A 21,606-nucleotide genomic window follows, 5' to 3' on the forward strand; every position below is an offset into this window, starting at 1 on the left:
TGCGTGCATTTGTGGAGAGTGGCAGTATAGAGGTCAGAGAGCAGTCCGGATAACCCAGTTCTCCTTTCCTACTGTATGGGTCCTAAGAACTGGCATCAGGCTTGGCAGCAGATTTTTTAGTTATTTTGTTGGTGGTGATGGTTGGTTACTGATTGAGATGGAGTCTTACTTTATAATAACTTCCTAGCTTACCTGAAATTCACTGCATAGACCATGCAAGTCCAAGATTTTGTTCTTAGCATGTGATACCCTGTAAAATTTTAAGCATCCAACATAATACAGTAATACTAAGCTGTTAACCTTACTACTTATTTGATGTGCATTGAAATAAGTGTTTAGAAGTATTTAGTTATCAGAAACATGTTTACAATATGGCTTTGCACATAATTTTGTACCTTCTGATTTAATTCTTAACTTGCTGCCCTTACCAACACCACCACGTTTTTACTCGGAATGATTCTCTGCCTGTCCACTTTTGTCAGTAACAGTTTTTAGAGTGCCGGGTCCTTGAGCTCTTCAGATGTGTTGCTATGCAGGAGAACAATAGTCAAGCAGGAAAAGGTTGATCACACTGTTAGCATTTATGCCTTATCTATACATGATTTCAGGCTATTTTGCCAAACATTGGCCAGTTTTCCTGTGGGAAACTTGAGCCCTAAAAGGAAATGGACATAGCTAAAGGGCTACATGTCACTTGGGACTTAGGTTTATTTTTAGAAAGGCATTATAATGCCATATTTGGTCTGAAACAATGTGACAGTGGTCCATTATTTTATTAAATACAGAGATGTCTTTTCTGAAGTCAGCCACTTTCCTCTTACATTGTCATCCATAGTGTCAGAATAATGCTTACATATTCATCCAGTTGGTACAGTTTTATACATACAGATGAAAAGTGCTTCTTGAGCAGATATTTCTACAACAGGCATGCTAAGCATAGTTTTTATAGTTAAGACTCTGGTCACATTACATGGTTGCCTTTCATGTTCCATGTTTGGGGAGAGTTGTTCGTTTTGTTGGATGTTAGGGATGGGAATGAAGAGGCAGAGGCATTTGAAGTTCACTATAATTGTTTGTCTTGAAAAGGAAGAACTCACTAAATGAGACGATAATAGAAAATCTGAAGTAGATCTCTACCTTGAAGACTGGTTTAAAACAAAATAAATCTAACCAGCACAAATACTTGTTCTTGAGTACTACAGTGTTTGTCAGATGATTCATAGGTTAAAAGAAAAAATCTTATTCTGTCATTTGTATTTGAAGTGTCAGTGTTTCTGTTGTCTCTTCTCTATAAATTAATTTGATTGTAATAAAGTATGATATTGGTAGCATACAATAGATTTCTTGAATTACATACTGTCTGATTACAGACCTTTTCTTCTCTCCAGACCAGTTATAAGTCCCAAACAGCACAACATGCCAAATACAAATTTTGTCTTTTGGTTTCTCTGCCAACAACGTCTAGCTCAAATCGGGTGGGAAAAAGTTAGCACTGATGTACTAGACCTTGTCTCTCCCACTTTCTTCCACTTAGTGTTTCTTCTTACAAACCCAGGCAAATAGGCTAGGCTTATAATCAGATGGCTAGAAATACTGCAGGATCTAGCTTAGGTAAGTGGGCTGGCTGCCCAGGGTTGTGAAAACTAAATCAAAACAACAGAGGCGCACACAGAAACAAAATTGCCTACTACAGAGTTTAAATCTTGTCCATTGTACTGTTGTCTAAGTAGAACAACTCCAGAATCCACAGAGTGGCCTGATCTTAGTACCTCGAGTTAACCTATGTGTTCTATGTTCATGGAAATGTATTCCTAGGCTGCTCTGTGTTTTAGGTGCTTGAGCTTTGGAAGGGAAACCTTTAAAACATTAACTACAGGGTGCCTTTATAGTATTTCATATATTTAAATATGTGTAGATCAATTTCCCTTTCTTTGGTTTAGCTTTTAAATTGTGCTGTTAACTTTAAACTGGTGCCAGTTTTATTGTCATGGGTTCCCCCCACCCAGCCCCCTCTGGAATCCATTCTCCTAATGTATGTGAAAAGCAGTCTCTACTAACAAATTTATTTTCTACTAAAATCCAACAACTTTGATTTCTACCCAGATCCCTTCTCATGCATTGGTATGGAAGGACAGTACTCTAGGACAGAAATCCCATGGTTCCTAGTTGAAAAGCAAGTAAGGACTTAAAGAACAATTGTGATAGCCATGGGGAACCAGTAATCTTGCATTTGCACAGATACATAATGTATGTATTTAGTTCTTGAAAGCTCAAATTAACCATGGAGATGTTTGCTTTATTTTTTTAGTTTTTTATTGTTACTAAATGAGGTCATTATTTAGGTTTATTTCTAGGATTCTTGTTTTGACATTGAAAAGATAATAGACACTAGTTCACTCTCCATGGTGTAGAAAATGCTTATAATTCTTAGAAGTCAGTTGTGATAAGGACATTCAGTAGTGTGGTAGAGCATCTAAGCCAAAGTTTACAGTGATAGCAGATATGAATGGTGCTGCCTCAACAGTAGAAAGAACTGACTAGAAAGTTGTCCTCTGACTTCCACAGTGTGCTGTGCCACATGCTTTACCTGTATTAACAGACACTCGTGCACACACACACACCAAAAAAACAAAAACAAAATAAGGCTATGCAACCAGTATAATATATTTTATTCATGAAAATACATTTTAAAGATAGGACATGGGCAAGGTATGATTGACACATAACCTGTAATCTTAGGACCAGAAAGCTGAAGCCAGCCTGAGCTATATAGTAAGACCCTGTCTCCTAGATAAATAATGTATTTGAGTGGGCTGCTTTTCTGTTTTATGAAGTGATCCATACAGTTTTATGGCATTGATAACATTATTCCTGAGAACTTTTCATTTGGGCAACAAACTACTTGAGAATTACAGTCCCCCTTCCTTTTTATTTCTCATGGCAGCCTTCCACTGCACTTTCTTTGTTTGGGTACTACTTTTTCTTCCTGCCATTCTTAGCTTTCTATTTTCCAGCTTGAGTTTACAAAGAGTATGTATTCAAAGCACTTCCTCCAGTTCCCAGGGCCTTATTAATCTTGAGAAGTTACCCAGTTGCCCTGTTCTCACAATAAGGTATAAAAACAGACATCCAGAGAGATTACAGACTTCAGTACCACTATGGTTTGAACTAAAACAATTTTGATGTGGGAACAAGGAAATACCACTTACTATAACTTCCTTAAATTTTAACCCACAAACTGTTTTAAAGGAGCCTTTCTCCCAGTCTCACCACCACATATCAAGCATCATGACAGAGCTAAGGAAGAGTCACTAGAAATGAGCCCACCTAGCATCTAGATTTTGCTTTAGTGACATGTACTCATGAAAGGAACACAAACTGTGGTGGTTTTAAGGGATACTGGTCAGACATTTCATACAATGTCCTTCAAGAAATTATCTGGTATTTTTCTCATGAAGTTACTTACACGAAAGATGAAGATATAGTAAAAGCCATTTTTGTAACACGAGGAGTGCCTGCTAGCAGAATGACTTACTGTTAATATTGATCTTGGTTGTCTTTGTGAGACCAGGTTTCTGGGATTCTCCCCTGCATGGTTATTTTTTGCACCCAGCCCTCATTCCATATTGTACTTCAGTCCTCCAAAGGAAGTGTGTCCATGTTTGAGTAGTGGAGGAGTCCTTGAGGGCATAATATATACACAAGTTACTTGAAATTGGCCTGCCTGGGTGATGTATCTCTTTACCCTACTTATTTAATCCATTTTTTTTTTTAATGTAGAGACTCACAGATATTTCTCTCATACTCAAGACTCAGTATTACTTTATCCCTTTGTTGCTTAAATTATTTGGCATTAGAAACATTTTCCTTGGCTGTCAGTGTCCTTCTGACAGACGCTATCAGTGTAGGTATTGTCTTGTGGGTAGCATTATTGTTAGGGGTTGGTGGCATGGTTTGCGGTAGTAATAAAAGAAAGAAACCTGCGTGTTTATTTTTGTCTTTTTTGGCAATACAAAATGCTGCATGGTTTTCTGGGTGTTTTGCCTTGGTCTTAGAGTCATTCATTAGCCTTTTATTAGCAAATAGTAAACTTGTAGATGTTGAGTGTGCTGTGTAATTTACCAGAGTGATTGCATGATGGTACATCCTGGTCATTATTTGTAAGAGATCCAGGTGTTGCATTACTTTACCAACACTTGGTATTTTAATTTTAACCAGCCTCATGTGTGTAGTTTCTGAGCTATTTAAACTGTCTTATTTTGTTGCTTAAAGTGCAAGAGACAGTTTCTTGATAATTGATTTTTGTAAACTACAAAAAGTATTTTTAACACTCATATGAAAGACCCAAGTATTCAAAAGGGCATACAAGTTATAGCAGGGTCTGACATTGTTTCTGGGCTGAACACACATAAACTTCAGTTGGCAGCAGCAGCAGTTAGGTGAATTTAAAATCAACACACAAATCTCTCTGGCACATTGTCAAGGACATGGGTTTGTTTTCAGAACTCTGTGAGATTTGTAATGTTATTATTCTGACAAGAACTTACTAAATTCATCATTAGAATTTTGGTGGCTGGGTTCATATGGGTTGGCCTATGGCAAATCAAATGGATTAGTTCCAAGTTCTTCAGCATATTTTGCAAGACCAAGTATTTAAAGCCAGTGCTTCCCGAGGGACTAGGAAGCAGTTTGTTATCATATTTTTTGCAGGCTTCAGAAATTTACCATGTGAGTTCTCATTGTCTGTTCCCATGGTCAGTGGGAAGGGGCAGGAGCTGGATGAAAACTGTTAGGGAGGTTAGACCCATCAGAGTGTTGGTGTGCCTCATGGACACCTGCAAGCATTATTGATGCCTGTTTACTTTTTTGTTGATTCAGAGACCATTTTTCTCTTCTGGAGGAAGAAATGGGAAGTTTCTCATAGGGCTTTTGAACCCTGGGCCATTTTTTTGGTCGTCTTCTGCATTCTTGTGCCATTTGTCCCTTAGAAACTCTGGTTAAGGGGCTTAACTTTTCCTTTAGATAATAGGTATGAGAGCTTTGTGTCTGTAGGTTAAGCGTTATTTTAGCTTGGTTTTTCTACCATAATCATATTGCCTTCTCCTTTGTGGTAAACTTAAATGTTTTTCTGTGGAAAACTGATTTTTAGCAGGTCATTTTCCTTTATACAGTAGAAAGGCCATTAGCCTCACTTGTTCGCAATGCATAGGGAATGTAGCATCAGGTATGTACAGTGAAATGGCACCTTTCTTCCATCTTGTCCACCCTTATTACTCTTACTTAAGTGATTAGCCCCCTGAAAAGGTAGTAAAAAGTGCAGGCATGAATATGTGTTCTAGCACTTTAAGGACATAAGTAATGGAACCTTTTATATGGATCCTAATAGATATTTATCTTACTAGTGCTCCCATCCCCCTCTTCCTCTCTTTCTACAGGAGTCTCCTCAAGACAGTGCTATCACCAGAGATATTAACCGCACATTTCCAGCTCATGACTACTTCAAGGACACAGGAGGAGATGGACAAGATTCTTTATATAAAATATGCAAGGTATTTCATATTAAAATATAAAAGCATTGGTTTTGAATGGCGGTTCTGAATCTTTGAAATTATATACAAGACAAACTACAAAATGTAATTTGCTTGTTTGAGGGTTTTTGTTTGGATTTGATTTTTTTTTTTTTTTAAACAGGCCTTCATGTTGTCTAGACTGTCTTCAATCTCATTATGTACCAGAGGCTAGTCTTAAATTTGTGTTCTTCTTGTCTCCAGTTCCCAAATCATGGGAGTACAGATGCATTTCATTATGCTGTTTAAAAAGTATAATTTGTATTTGATGTTCAGAATTGGAAAAGAAAGACAGGATCTGAAAGCCAAAGATAACACAATTTTAGACTCACCAAAATTCAGGAAGTAATGAGGGTGGAAAAATGACTCAGTATAACAGCATGCACTGCTCTTCAGAGGACCTGAGTTCGGTTCCCAGCATGCACACCTAGCGCCTTACAATTTCATGATCTCTAGAGCCACAGAATCCAGTGCCTCTGGACTCTGCAAGTACCTGTATTCATGTAGGTCATGTTGCTGTGTTGAAAATCTCTCTCAGCCAGTATCATTTTTAAATGTAATAAGGAAATAAATAGAAAACAGGACATAAGAGACAAAAGATTGAGTGAAGGCCTGTACAGTACTATCTACTGGGAGAGAAAAGCCATTGTATTATGAACTCAAAACCACTGGGTCTGCACAGGACTGTCTCTATCAACAGCTAATCATGGATAGGACCCTTATTCTATGGAACCTTATTCTTCTCTACTAAAGTGTTGGTTACTGAAAGATCGTGGGGGAGTCCTCTTTAGTTGTATACCCACTGGTGAGCCCACCAGGCTCCAGTGAAGAGTTTCAAACCCGAAGTCATACAGAATCCTAGTTCAAGTAAGTGGGTCACAAAACCAAAAATATATAAATGTGGGAAAGGAATTTGTCACAATGCTGTTGACAGATATAGAGGGATCTAAGAGGAGTAGAGTGGAAATAATTAGGATGAATGATATATGCACAAGATTATCAGAGAACAAGTTTGATAACCAGAAAAAGACACAGATTAACTGAAGCCAGTATAGCTAAATGTGAAGCCTAGCAAGACAAAGGCCATGAACTTTCCTTATACAGTTCTCTGTGTTTTCCCAGTTTTTGATAGTATATATTTAGATTTTTCAAATGTGGTTTGTAAAGCACCTAGGAGCCATAGAATATTTATGCACATTGTAAGTGCTAGAGTTGGCTCCATAGATATGACCCAACAACAATGCCAGTGAATGCCCATTCAGGTGGGATTGTAGCACTGCGGCTTAATAAGTAAGTGATGTAAATACTCATTTCTGTCAAAAAGACCTATATTTGAACACTGTAAAAGTAAAAGCCTATATAGTCGTAATCTGTTTTAAATAATATATTTCTCATCTTACAGATACAGAGTATAAGTAGCATAGTACATCAGAGCTACAGTGCTAAAAGAGGTTGGGACTGGACTTTTCAGCCTTGTCCTAACTTCAGAACCAGTCCTTGATATTTTCCTTCTCAGAATAAGATAGATTTTTTTTTTTTTTGTAGTGTGTCCAGGCAAAGCTAAAAATGTGTTCTTAAAAACCCTCCACTTAGAATTGATAAGAGAAAACTATCAGCTAGTTTTTAGATAGGCTTCCTAGAGACACATTAGGTGGTTTGATCTATTAAGGACAGTTAAACTTTAGAGAAGTCATTCTTGAGTTTATAGTTTTAATTTCTCCAAGACACTCAAAGCTGCTACTCTTGTGTAATTTTCTTAGGTCCTTTAGCCGCTTCTTGGTTCTATCTTCCACACATTGCCTCCAACCATTCCTCACCATAGTGCAGAGTTCTCAGAAAGTGTCCTTGTGTTCAGTGTCTCTGCCTCATACTTCCTATCCCTTGATTTCCTTCTGCCTCTCAGCCTCACCAGTAACTTTGCTGTCTTTGGTTCTGCCTGCCTTACCACAGAGACTTTTCCCCAGGAGCTAAGATGGCAGTTCCCCAGCTCTACATGGTCTTCTTGAGGTCCCTCTCACTCTCAGACCAGCAGCTCTCAGTACTGGATAGGTTATTGTGATGAATTTCTTTACATTCCCTTCATGTCTCTCTCCTCATTGCTTTATCTGCCCTTTTATACTTCAGTGTAGACTATTGTCTCTCTCTCACCCCTCCAGTACTAGCTGTATATCCAGAATTCCCTAAATGCCTTCATCCAGCTGGCAAGATCAGGATCCATGAGGACCCTCATCTCAGTTTCTGCAGCCCTTGATTAATTAGGGTCCTTTTCCACACCATTTCACACTCCCAGGTTGTTTGAGATGATGGCTGATGGCCTTTAGAGTTGTACTATCCCTCTGTGCATGCTTGCTCATCGCTCACCCTCTTATGTTGCTGGCAATTATAAAAAACTGCCTTTAGGGTCTAGCCTGCTTTTTACTTCAAAATTTGCTTGTTTATCCCAGAATTAGCTCATTTGTGCAGCTTCCACAAAAATCATGAGTACTACAGTCGTAACATAGTAGAATGAAATAAAAAACACTTGGCGGAAAAAAGAAAAAAAAAAAAAAAAAAAACCCTTGGTGCCATTTTGTAATGTAATGCTTTGTTACTGCTTCGCTAGATGTCTTACTTTATACAGCTTGATTCATGTGTTGGAATCCCCTTACTGACTTAAGTTCTCAGGGACAGTAGCCTTTGGCACACTGCCGAGCATATTATAGATACTCTGTAATAAATGAACTAATATACATAAATAAACAAATGAACTAATGAAATTACTTGTTCTCCCTTTCTTTACTATAGATCCTTGGGCTTTATACTCTCAAATGTTTCCCAAAGCATGCCATGTACTTTCAGTACCTATGTGCATTCATTTGGTCCACTATCAGCCTGAACAGTATATTCCCCTCTACTGTCTACCTGTGAAGATTCCATATATATGTATTTCATCCTGCTACATAAAATTGCTTAAGCTATGCTGAGCCTGTTGCTAGAGAAGATTGAGTGAGGATAGTAAGTCAATACTATGATATTAGCAGTGTGTATAAGTAATGTGCACACAATCCAGTGAAACTGACAAGCACAGGCCTCTGACTTGTAACTGATGAGCTATTGATAATACCTGCAAAGACATTACCAAGTGCTTTCCAGAGAACTGTGATAGCGATTAGCCATGATGATTCTCAACATAGGCCCTAACACTAATTTTTATTTTAAGGTGTGGAAAATAGTGTGTTTCCTGGTATTATAAACAGATTCTTTCTGAAACCCTCTTTTTGTATCTTGTCTTTAAAAAAAATTATACATGCTTCTCATCTTGTAGCCCTCTCATCAAACAAGAAGTGATAAGGCAGGAACCCTAATAAAATTACAGTGAATTGTACCTGTGTTTATGAAAAGAGGATTGTATCTGTTGGTAAAGCTATGGTGTCTCTATGCGAATGATAAAACCTATCATCTGACACACAGCCCAAAAGACAAATTCCAAAACCCCCAATTGTGAACTCCTTTCTTAGGACACAGGAACCTTAGTTCAAAGAATTGGAACAATAAGGGAAGTTTCAACAGAAATAAATTTATCATACAGAAGATAGAAATCATAGGCTCATACATCATTACTTTATGGGAATGGTTCTCAACCTTCCTGATGGTGCGACCCTTTAATACAGTTTCTCATGTTGTGGTGACCCCAACCATGCAGTTATTTTCATTGCTACTTAGTAACTGTAATCTTGCTATTGTTATAAATTATAAAGTAAAATATCTGATATGTAGGATATCTGATACACAATCCCCAAAGTGGTCACAACCCACAGGTTGAGAACCACTGCTTTACTGGTATTCCTCCTTTCTACCATAGCTTATATGAAAAATGCTAATGTTAACCACCGAGAGAGAGAGAGAGAGAGAGAGAGAGAGAGAGAGAGAGAGAGAGAGAGAGAGAGAGAAGCAGAGAATGAACTGTGGGGAAAGTTAGGTGTCAAGATAATGTTCATAGGCAATGGGAATACTTGTCTATGGCCAAGGAAATTATGATTTTAGAGCCATCACTCTTATCAGAAAGGTTCTCACTGTCTTCACCAAAGCCTCTTATCCAAATGGATGACTGAGTAAAATCGTCCCAGCCCTCAGAGCACTGTAGAGTCCTAGAGAAGATGGACATTTAAAATGTAGCCCAGTAGATGCTATAATAACCATAGATGTTTAGCAAGAACCACAGAGTCACAGGGAAAGAGGGAATTAATTGTGGTTGAATTAGAATGCTTTGGGAGTTTAGAACTAGGAGCTGTTAGTACCTGACTTAATGCTCAACTCATTTCTGATAGACTTTCCTCTTGACCAAAGGAGACAGCATGATGACAGTGCCTTTTACCATGAAGACAACATTGGGATTAGAAAGATATATTAGCTTCATTCTTTTAACCTCAAAGTGTTTTAGTGAGGCTTGGGTAGCATCCTTTTTGTTGTTCTTTTAAGAGAAAAAAAAAAAGATCTGAGAGAGCAGATGTGTCCCATGAATGTCTAATTCATTTAAGTACCTTTTCCCCCCCATACAGGCATATTCTGTGTATGATGAAGAGATTGGTTATTGCCAGGGCCAGTCCTTCCTCGCAGCTGTGCTGCTTCTCCACGTGAGTAGCTGGGTCCATGTGCCTGCCTAGACTTAAGCAAGGCTTGAGGTTGGGATTGGCCACATCCTTAGATAGAATCTTTAGCTTGTGTATTTACAAACTTAATTTAACTTTAATGGCACTATGAAAAAAAAATATGATGAGGATGAGTGTTAAAGACCTTTACTCTTCAACTTTTTCATTTTTTTTCATAATAATGTCAGCTAAACAGCCATATTAAGTAGTCTTCATTTGACTGTTAGTTACTGATTTATCTTTGTCTTCATTTTTCATTTCAACAAAAATAACTTACTATCTTTTAAACAAAAGGAGCAAACATTTGAGCTTGTGTCTTGTATGGACCAGGGCATTCTGCATCATAAGTGTAGTATGATCACGTCCCACACTGACGTCCTGCCTGGCACACAGTCCCCAGTCAGTGCCCCTCCCAGCAGATGTGTGCTTCATTAGCTACTGGTTATTCTGTTGCATCAAACATACTAGGTGAATGTTTTAGCAGTGAGCTATATCCCCTGCCCATATGTGGTTCATTTATGGGCCGTTACTCTGACTGTGATCCAGCAACAAGTCAGGTGCTGCATTTGTTCGTATTCTATCCTTTCACTTCATCTAAACCACCATAATCCCTCTTGTTTGTTTCCAAAAAAAGATTTGACCATATTGTTTCATAAAATGTGTCATATTCTTAATTTACCCAATCATTTTCTCATTATTTAACTTAAAGTGTGTGGCAAGAATACTGCCCATGTGGTGTCAGCAGTTCTGAGCACTGCTGGAAATGGGAAGCTTAAGAGTGAGCACAGTGCAAAGCTAGTGACACCATCATCTGTAAGCACATGGCTGCACAAGCATGCCTTAGGGATTGTAATGGCTCCATACAGGGAAAATCCATGAACAGTGAGTGCAAGACTCTAACAGGGACCTTGTCTAGATAAAGGGCTCTTTCCTCTTGGCAGACAAACCATTACAGTGCAGTGAACCTGAAAACCATGGGCTTCTCTTCAGTGTCAGTTAACTCTCTGTATAACATTGCTGTGGAGATACTTTAAAACCATGAAAATAGAGTAGAACATCGCTGCTGCCAAAGGGAGCATAGATTAATTAGAAGCTGAAGAATTTCACATGTATGGAATTTAAAGAGATACAAGTATGACTACAGTAGGAGGGGAAAAAGAGACAGAGCTAGAGAAAAAAATATGGGCTCCTGTGGGAACAACCATGCAAGCCAAAATAAAGCCCACATGTTTGCTCTGAGGGGGCAAGAACTCTTAGGATTTTAAGCCATTTTGTGAAAATGGCTTTACATGTAAAAAGGAAAACCACTATTTTCTCTAGTGTGAACTCAACTTGATGGTGTCTGTAGCAGGCACAGCAGAGTTAACATAGAAAAGCAGGTGCTGTGTGATTTAGAATATGCTAATGCTGTGACATTAATAAACAGGTCAAGTTCTTTTTTTTCTTTATGATTTGTTGTGTTAGCCAGACTATCTGTTTTGCACAACTATGGGGTTCAGCTATTTATTTGTTTCTTTACTATAGTTTCACTCAAAGAACACTTATACCCATTTAAGTATCACCCCTTGAAAATGGCTTTCTCAAATCCCACTTCTGTTTAGAACTCCTGCTTGCCTTAGTTTTAAGTGTTTGTTTCCCTACAAGGAAAATGGGCAACCCAGCATCAGAAATGCCACACAAATCAAGCCACTTTCCCTCACATGTGGGAAAGGGGAACCACATTCCACACCAAAGATTCAGAAAAGCTAGCGTTTTGCCCTATACACCCTGTCCTTTCCAATGAGAATCTGCTAGGCTTTGTCTTGTATTACTCTTTCGCTGTGCTTTTTTTCTCTCTGGGTCCTGTGTTCTAGCCAACGTCATATTCCACAGAAGCTTGTCTACCATCTTGTCTTTTCTGAACTTTGCTACAGTCACATGAAGCTAAAAACATTGCCAGTGCTTTCCTTCTGTTTGAAATGTAGACATCTCTCCATATTCTTGGAGGAATGCTCCATAAAGCCATGGAAGATGCACTTACTCTTAGGTGGATGTTTGTAGACAGAACTGCAGGCGGGTCTTTGGCAATTCAACCCTGCTGCCCACCACTGCTGCTACACTGCTGTTGCTGCTGAGTGACAGCATTAGACTGAGACTGGGGAAGGGCTCTTCTAGAACAAACTTATTGTTTTGCTTTGTTTTTTGTTTTTTAAGATTTATTTTTAATTTATTGTATTTGTGTGTGTGTGTATGCTTATATGCATGTAGGTGCTTATAGAACCTAAAAGAATACAGTAGATCCCCAGGAACTAGAGATACAGGTGTTTGTGAGCCACCATTTGAGTGGTAGGAACCAAACCCAGGTTCTCTGCCAAGAGTAATAAGTGTTTTAACCACTGGAACCCTCTCCACCCTCATGAGTAGTTTTTTTGGTTTTTGTTTGTTTTTTTACAATAATAGGAAAGGAATGACATTATGGCAAGGGGAAGAAAAACAATTGAACAATTATTCAGAAAGCTGAAACATAGCATGTACCAGACTGTTTGTACCCACCTCTAATCCTGCGCTTCCAGAGGGGCCTGTTCTGTTTTTGTTGTATTTTCTATTGTTTTGTTTCTATTGAGACAGGGTTTTTCTCTGTAAACTTGGCTGTCATGCAACTTGTTCTCTAGACCAGGCTAGACTCAAGACTCACAAAGATCTGCCTGCCTCTGCCTCCCAAGTGCTGGGGCTAAAAGCGTGCACCACCACCAATCCAGTTGAGGGGCCTGTTATTGACTCTACGGAACGTACAAGCTTTGCTGTCCTGAGTACTCATTAGTTCTTGTAGTGGTTAATAATTCATCATTACACTCCTGCTTTGGGAGAGGCAGTGGCAGAACAGAGTAGGCATTATTAAACATTCCTTGCCTGAGTCAGTTCATGTTGGGTTTCTGTGCACCACTCCATTTCCTGATAAGACAATGGAGGACAAGCTGAAGATACCGAAGTAATTGTTTTGTTTCCCACCCATCCACTGCCTCTGTTACAGATGCCCGAAGAACAGGCATTCAGTGTTCTGGTCAAGATCATGTTTGACTATGGTCTCAGGGAACTTTTCAAACAAAATTTTGAAGATCTTCATTGCAAGTTCTACCAGTTGGAGCGCCTTATGCAGGTAAAAGGAGCGCAGACTGGATTGGATGAGTAGGTGCAAACTAGTGGCAGAAAGACTGGGAAGCAATGACTTTTATTCCTGTTGTTTCTCACTGTGTGATGAGGATGAGAGTCTGATAGGTTTAAGTCCGTCTTAGAAATGATCAAAAGAGCCCTTTTCTATAGCAAATTCAGGGAGGAAGTGTTCACAAAGGCTACAAAAGTGTCTGTTTAAGAGTTCCCTACCAAAGTTTAACAAGCTTTCCCAAACAAAACATTTCACAACTTAGAAATAAAAACTAGCTTTCTAAATACTTGTCACTATTCTGTGGGAATTTCTCTTTCTTTCAACTAGTTTGTAGTCTGAAAAGAACTGGTAAATGCTATGGTCACTTAAGAGATATTTATACAAGTATATGATTTTCTAGGCAAATTTATGAGCCTCCTGAGAAATGATAGCATAACTGCATATGTGCCCAGAACTAATAAGTTTGCTATTTCAGGAATATATTCCTGATCTATACAACCACTTCCTGGATATCAGCCTTGAAGCACACATGTATGCCTCCCAGTGGTTCCTTACACTTTTCACTGCAAAATTCCCTCTCTACATGGTCTTCCATATCATCGACCTGCTCTTATGTGAGGTATGTATCAGAGGCACAGGACTTCAATTTGAGTGTGAAGTACAGTTTACTATAAGCTCTATCAGGTCTCTTGTCCTCTGTTTTCTTTTGGTATTGCCAAGTCTGGGTTGAGGTGGTTCTTCCTGATGACAGTGTTCTGCTCATCTCTGTCACAGAGGCTCTCTGCTAAAAAGGCACATCAGACATTTAGACTAGATAGTATTCGGTTTGGCTCTGTGCTGCCAAGTGAAATAAGAGGTTTCTTTCTTGTGTACAGGAAGACAGATTGGCAGTACCCTGCCCTCTCAGAGTCTTATTCTTAGAATTAAGTCACAACTCTCATACCTGTATTTGTATTGGGAACTGGTACCTTATTTGTTTAGGATTTCCTGGATGCAGAGAGCTCAGGTGTGTGCCACATCTCCTGCCTGGAGGCTTTGCTGGGTGGTGGGCTGAGTTATATGACCATGCCAGCTGAAAGGGAGATGTTTTGAGGCTGGATAGGAATTTGCTAAAGATTATCACTAAAAGGAACAAGGCAGTGTGAAAAATGCCCTTATCCATGACATAGCTTGAGATTTGAAAGGTGTGTATGTGTTAAAAAAGAAAAAAACAACTAATTATAAATAATGTGCTTATGGCAGAAACTTTAGGAAATGTGATTAAAAACAATTGAAAATAATTTAATTTCACTGTCTCTACATTTACTTACAATTTTTAGTGTATATTCTTTCAACATTTTTGCACTGGACCTAAAGGAGCATTTCCAAAGATAATGCATTTCTGCGTGTGTGTGCACACACACACATATATATTACATTTTTCCACTGTGATATTATGATATATCACGGTTCTATTTTTATATTTTGAAACAAATCTTTAATCCCATCACTTAGAAAGCAGAGACAAGTAGATCTCTGAGTTCAAGGACAAGCCTGGTCTACAGAAAGAGTTCTAAGACACTCAGAGCTACACAGAGAAACCCTGTCTCAAAAAAAAAAAAAAAAAAAAAAGCCAACCCAAGGGGGCCGGGAGAAAGAAAAAGAAAAGCATTGGTTATAGGAGCGAAGACCCAGACACTGTTAGTTTGAAGACAGTCATTAGCCCTTTCCCTTACCTGTTCTTTAGCACATGATTCCCATTTTGTTCAGATGAGGAAGACAAATTAGAGGCCTCAAGGAAAATTCAGTTTGTGGTGTACCTGGGATTGCCATATTTGTAGGTTACTATTTAATGACTATCATATTTGGGTTTGGTGTCATGGACCATGGTGTCAGAATAGCATTCATTCTTCTTAAATATAAGGGTAGGGCTGGTAAAGGTTTTCTCTGAGGAGGACTGGAGACTGGGTCTACTTTAAGTACCTTTCCTTGATGTCCCTGAAACTAACAGAACAGAGCAGGTACAGAGAATAAAACTGTATTGTCTCTTCTCTTTCAGGGAATAAGTGTCATCTTTAATGTCGCCCTTGGATTACTAAAGGTACATGCCTGTGGTGAGCTGAGGTGTCTGCTGTCCCGCCCTATTCTGTGGTGTATTTAGTCTTCATCTTATGCTAAGAGATCATTGTGCTCCTGTGGTCTGCTATTTTCCCTGATGGAATATATATATGCAAGTTACTCTACCAAAACTAAGAAATATTGCTGAGATTGTAAAATGTTTCTTTTTTTTTTTTTTTTTTTTTTTTTTTTTTCAAGATAGAGTTTTTCCGTGTAGCCCTGGCTGTCTTGGAAACTCTGTTGACCAGGCTGGTCCCAAACTCAGAAATCTGCCTGCCTCTGCCTCTCTGCCTCCCAAGTGCTGGGATTAAAGACGAGCGCCACCACCGCCCAGCGTAAAATGTTTCTTATGTATCTTCGTAGCAGACCTTTTTCCATACATGTAGATGGTTTTTGCTTTTGTTTTTTTTTTTTTTCAAGACTTCCAAGGATGACTTGCTGTTGACAGACTTTGAGGGTGCCTTGAAGTTCTTCAGGGTTCAGCTCCCTAAAAGATACCGCTCAGAAGAAAATGCAAAGAGGCTCATGGAGCTTGCCTGCAACACAAAGGTAAAGCAGCGTTTGCACTAACTTAGTCTTCCTTTTTCAGTTGATGCCTCAGATTTTCTGATAAAATTGTTAATGCTTATAATATATAATTGATAGTTCACATCAAGTGCCCCTTTTTGTAAATGGTTGCTGCCAGAGTATTTTGGAAACTATTGGGAGCTCTTTGTTACATTTGTTGTTTTGGTGGGAGTAGTGTTGTTGCTTTTTATAATTTTACTGCACAATCTTGGGGTTAGAACTCAACTGTATTACTTTCCGAATTCATGTGTATTTCATATATAGCTCATATATACAGCCTGAAGATAATTTCAGGATATTGTTGTATAAGACTTGCTGTTGCCGGGTGTGGTGGTGCACGCCTTTAATCCCAGCACTCGGGAGGCAGAGGCAGGCGGATTTCTGAGTTCGAGGCCAGCCTGGTCTACAAAGTGAGCTCCAGGACAGCCAGAGCTATAAAGAGAAACCCTGTCTCGAAAAACCAAAAAAAAAAAAAAAAAAAAAAAAAGACTTGCTGTTTTGGCTGTGGTGTCTCATGGAGTCAGGTGTAATGTCATGTCAGTAATAAAAAACAAAATCATATTTACTGAGATGGTGATATACACTGTAGGCTCAGCACTTGGGAGGCCAAAAGGCAGGAGAATTATTAGTTCCAGGCTTGCCTGGGCTATAGATGAGCACCAAGCAAACCTGATCCACACAGCAACTCTAACTCACAAAACCAAAATAAACAAAAGAGTGACAATTCTGAGAACACGCAGCATCTCCCATGATCAGATTAGGGAATTATATCCCATAATAAGTATGTTGTGTTGTATACCTTTGTACCTTTCTGGTTTCAAAACACCTTCATATATACTTTGACATTTTTGTATCTGTGCACTTCCTGTTTATTCACAGGGTTCAATCATTTGTTAATTGAAGATATTTGGAGAAAAATACACATGTGCATTTTTTTCCTCATTGTCAATATTCCCTAAATATTTTATCTGGGTATTTATCACCAGTCTAGAGGTTGTCTCTCTCTGTGTGGTAGTATGCACACAGGTTCTACACAAATACTTCATGACATAATAAAAGGAACTGAGCATGCTCTGATTTCAGTATCTAAGGGCCTCATAGACCCAGCTGTCTGTGGACCCTGGGGGATGACTGTATCTTAACATTTTTGAGTTGTTGAACCTCATTGGCCCTTACCATCTACGCTATAGAAAGAGTGTTACTGTCCAGTTTAAAGACAGACTGAAACAGAAGCTCTTTAGACTTTGACCTGGTCAAGGACAGAATTTAATTTTCTTGATTTCCACTCTACTGTCTTCACCCTTTGACACATTTATTGTGATCAGAAATTCTCTAAAAAGAATTAAAATATGAAGAAGCCTCATAATCTTATAATTTCACATGGCTTTACAATTTTTACAGGTTCTTTATGGTCAAAAAATAAATGATCCCAATGTACTAATGTTCTTATAATTTTATATTTTCAAAGAGAAAATGCTGTAATTCAAGACGCTTTAATTAGAAATTCAAGGTAGAGACAGGGTCAGAACAAAGATTGTATTTAGGCTCATATAAAGTACAGTGCAGAGTTTCATGTCGCCCTGTGTGCTGAGTGTCACTGTCTGTAGAGCAGACACTGGATTAGAGGGTGCAGCTAGGGTTTGGAATGGCCTTCTTGTCTCTTAAAGTAATGATAAAATAATTCCTCTTAGCATAAGAAAAGTAATGTTCTCTGAGAGATTGTTCACAACATGCCAGATGCCCTGGCTAAGTGTTTCTATATGTGGGTTAACCATGATAGTATGTACATTGATTACTATACTGCCTAACAATTATTAAATGTTCAAGAAATGATTGCTACTGCTAGGATTTGCTTGTCTCTGTTTCTTCAATTAGATTAAAAAAAAAAATACATTGTACAGTCGGGTGTGAATGGCAAACACTCAAGCAAGCTCTGACACTGAAAAACACTTTTGTTCCTCACCATGGTTCAGTATGTGAGAAGGCCACATCCATTCTGCTCACTCTGTCCCTGTCTTGATGCTCCTAGGGTCCTAGGACAAGAACAGTGCTTCCACTTTTGATTCCTATATCTTTACACTCCCCAGCCTGTCACTTAAGTATACACTGACTCTGACCACCTCACTACCATTCCCTTTCTATCGGGACCTTCTATCTGTGCTTTCCCTTTTTCCTTTATTGAAAACTCTTCAAGGCATCTTATCTTACTGTCGGACTCAGACTTGGGTTCCTGCCAAGACTCCCAAGGTCTCCCACAGTTCCTATACAAGACCTTGTCGGCCACTTTCTTACTTTTTTTTTTAAGTCTTACTTTCTGCATCAGATCCCCCCTGGCTTCCTCGTGTTCTCAGATATACACTAAGCATGCTCACACCTCCATACTTTACACCAGCTAATCTTTCTCCTTGTGCTAGCTATGAGCATGGTTCCACCACTGCTTCATTCTGTCTTCACCTCAAACATCAGAGATGTATTCTAGTCACAGTAACAGATTTCCCCAGCCCTCTGACCTCATTGAAAGATAAGTCAACAGCAGACTAGTTCTTGCTTAGTCCTTAAATATTAATAGTAGTATCTGACATATAAATACTGCTTGCCTGCCTGCCTGCCTGCCTGCCTGGCAGGTTGAATATGCTGTTCATTTTCAACTTATTCTTTTACAATGATTTGAACAAGACTTAAAAAGAGGCTCCACCTCTAAGTGCCATTAGTTGAAAATATATTAGTAGACTGCTATTTTATTTCTGTAGTTCATGTACGAGGTGACATATGTCTTTGTCCTTGCCTATCCTTTTCAGTGAAGTAAGGCTAACACCCTGCCTTTGAAGTAGTTGTATACAGTGTCTTATTTCATTTTGAATATGAAATCCCTTATGGACCTGAAGAACTTTGCATGTTTGTGGTATATTTTAGACGGAGCCCCTTATTTGTACTTATTCTAGGTGAGGCTAACTGTTCTTGAAATTCACTCAGCACAGGAAGCCTGCAGCTTCACCAGGCTACAGGACATAAGACTTTTGCTAAAAGATGGAGTAAAGGGGTAATTCCATCTTGTTGCTGTATTAAACAACAACACATACTGAGGAAAACAGAGAGAGTGGTTGAATTAAGCTTAGGCTATTGGCTTATTGGAACTATGTAGTATGGATTTACTGGCAAATGCATCCTGAGCCCTGTGTCCTGTGCACTGCCTGTGGAAGGAGACCTGAGGCAGAACAGAAAATAGACACAATGCTCTCTGGTCTTGGAGTCCTCTACCATTCTTTGGAATCCTGTTATTTTTAAATGTTTAAAATTGTGCTTTGTTTATTGGGTTGTACCTCCTGATTAATAAGAACATTGCCTCATGTGCCTGCAACAAATACTTGTGTGTTATATTGTTTTTCAGTTCTCTAATAATGCTGTGACTTTTAGTATCTGCATAGTTAATTTACAAGCATCCTACTCTTCACAACTTAGTGTCAGGTAGGGAGGGCACAGCGGGCATGGATCTGAGGCAAGTGTACTGTTAGGACAGTGACAGGTGGCTTCTGACCCTGCACTCCTGATATTCTCTCTTAAGCTTCCTGTTCTTCCTGCAAGAGTGCAAGAATAAGTTTGATATGGCAGTATCTGAAATGTCCACAAGATGGCTGTGTTGCTTAAAAAGTACCATATTCTCTGGGCCCCATGAGCCTTAATTTTATTTATTCTGTGCCCATTCATTTGGTTTCTTGGGACTTTTACTCCTCCCCGCTCCCCCCCCCCCCCCCGCCCCCCCCCCAGGTCCTTAGATGGGATTAAAATGTTTTGCCTCTTGACAAGGCCTCATGCTCTTAATGTAACACTTAGGTTGTATCAACGCTCACCAACTAATCCACTATGCATTCAGTTTGTTTGAGTCAGTAAACAGGAAACTGTCCCCACTGCTATACATCTTAATACCATTTGAGGCTATCCCGCTCATGAGTTTCCTAGGAGCTCCATGACACTTTCATACTTGTGTGTCATGCATAATTTCTAAGAGTAAGGAAACTGAAAAAGTTTCTAGCCCTTTCAAGTTTTGATTCAAGAAATATGAAAGGGCTGGGCATCAGAATTGGGAGGCTAGAGGCAGGAGGAGCCGTAGTTTCTGACTAGTCTTGGCTAAGCTGCATAGGTGCTGTTTGATGTAGAGGGAGAAGAGGAGTAGGGTCCCAACAAGTACAGACTAGTATCTAAACTAGTAAGACTAGTTTAGATAAAAAAGAGTCATGCTGTGAGCTAGTTCCCAAGGTAAAGTGTGAACACTCTGCTCCTTTACAACAGAATCCTGCTGTGGCTGTGGAGCCTCTGAACCATGTATCTGTGGAAGCTGACATTTCAGGCATGAAATGAGTATAAGAAAACAGGAGAGCCAAGCAGTGGTAGTGCACGCCTTTTAATCTCAGCACTTGGGAGGCAGAAGCAGATGGATTTCTAAGTTCCAGAACAGCCAGGGCTACAAAGAGAAACCCAAGTCTTGAAAAAAAAAAAAATACCAATGCAGTCTTAACCATTTGCTGTTGGAAAAAAACCCTTTACCTTGCAGGAGGTACTTACTCATGAGCTGAGAGCAACACTAGCTTGTGCTTCATTCTCTATCCAGATCATTTGTGTGGTTATCCAGTAGTAGAATTTTAAGTGTTAGGTGGGTAGTGTCCTCAAAGCCCNCCCCCCCCCCCTTATTTGCTCTCAGACTCTTAAACATAATGCTTCACATAATGAAATGAATCTTCATGGTGACCTGTAGGGTCTGTTTAGTGATACCTAGACCAAGGGTATCAATAAATGATGGAGTTGAGATTAGAACTCAGATCTGGTTCTAGAAAGAAGGGTGGAAAGTTTCTCCTGAACATTGTACCCAGTTACACTACCTCTAAGGCTAGTAAGACTAGTGTTTTGTTCATTAATTCATACATTTTAGAACTAGATTTCTGTGAGGAAGTATGTGTATTTCTAGTGCCTCTTTTTTCCACAGTGAGCCCCCTCCAATGCTGCTGGCTAGTACACAGGCAGCAGTGCACTTGCCTCCTCGTTTAATAAAGCTACGTTCCTATGACTGTTCTTGGGGCCTTGGCTACTAATTCTTTCTTTTACTCTAGAAAAACATTCAGGTCAGATTCAAAAGCATGATTCTCTCTCATGACAGGAAAGCTTTAAAGGAATCTGAGTATGAACTATCTGAACAAATAAAATGTTAGGAGCTTTAATATAAAGGTTAATTACATAAGATATTCTAGACTGCCAGCCTTGGGCCTCTATCTGCTTGTGTAATGCAGGGTAGATTAGACAGCAGTATTGTAGATAGATGATAACTTAGACAGCTGCTGCTCCTGGCCTGTCTCCATCAAGTGAGGTGTTAGAGCGTTCAGGTCAGCACAGTTATAGATGTTCTGAGGGACGAAAAATGTGTTCAGTAACAATCATGTTACAGAGATGGAAGGAAACAAGAGTCACCCAGACATTTCTTGTTGTGTTGCCGGTAAACACTGGCTATTTATACATGTCACAACCGATAGTAAAATGAGGTGATAACCCCAACCATCTTCAAAAATTGTTTTGAGGCATAAAGTAGGAATAGAGGCATCTCACTGTCTAGAGAGAG

The 21,606-nt window shown here is 39.2% G+C and overlaps 1 protein-coding gene across 3 annotated transcripts in view; it reads left to right on the top strand.

Annotated features, from left to right (window-relative positions):
* Positions 1-21,606, top strand: part of Rabgap1 (RAB GTPase activating protein 1) — a 125,300-nt gene that overhangs the window by 86,114 nt on the left and 17,580 nt on the right. For all 3 annotated transcript variants that reach the window (XM_021155632.2, XM_021155634.2, XM_021155633.2), the window contains exons 14-19: positions 5,436-5,549; positions 10,106-10,180; positions 13,206-13,331; positions 13,813-13,956; positions 15,376-15,417; positions 15,855-15,983. In XM_021155632.2, the coding sequence (XP_021011291.1) occupies positions 5,436-5,549; positions 10,106-10,180; positions 13,206-13,331; positions 13,813-13,956; positions 15,376-15,417; positions 15,855-15,983 (630 nt within the window). The remainder of the gene's footprint in view (positions 1-5,435; positions 5,550-10,105; positions 10,181-13,205; positions 13,332-13,812; positions 13,957-15,375; positions 15,418-15,854; positions 15,984-21,606) is intronic.

This window comes from Mus caroli, chromosome 2, assembly GCF_900094665.2.
Source record: "Mus caroli chromosome 2, CAROLI_EIJ_v1.1, whole genome shotgun sequence".
Classification (NCBI taxonomy): Eukaryota; Metazoa; Chordata; class Mammalia; order Rodentia; family Muridae; genus Mus; species Mus caroli.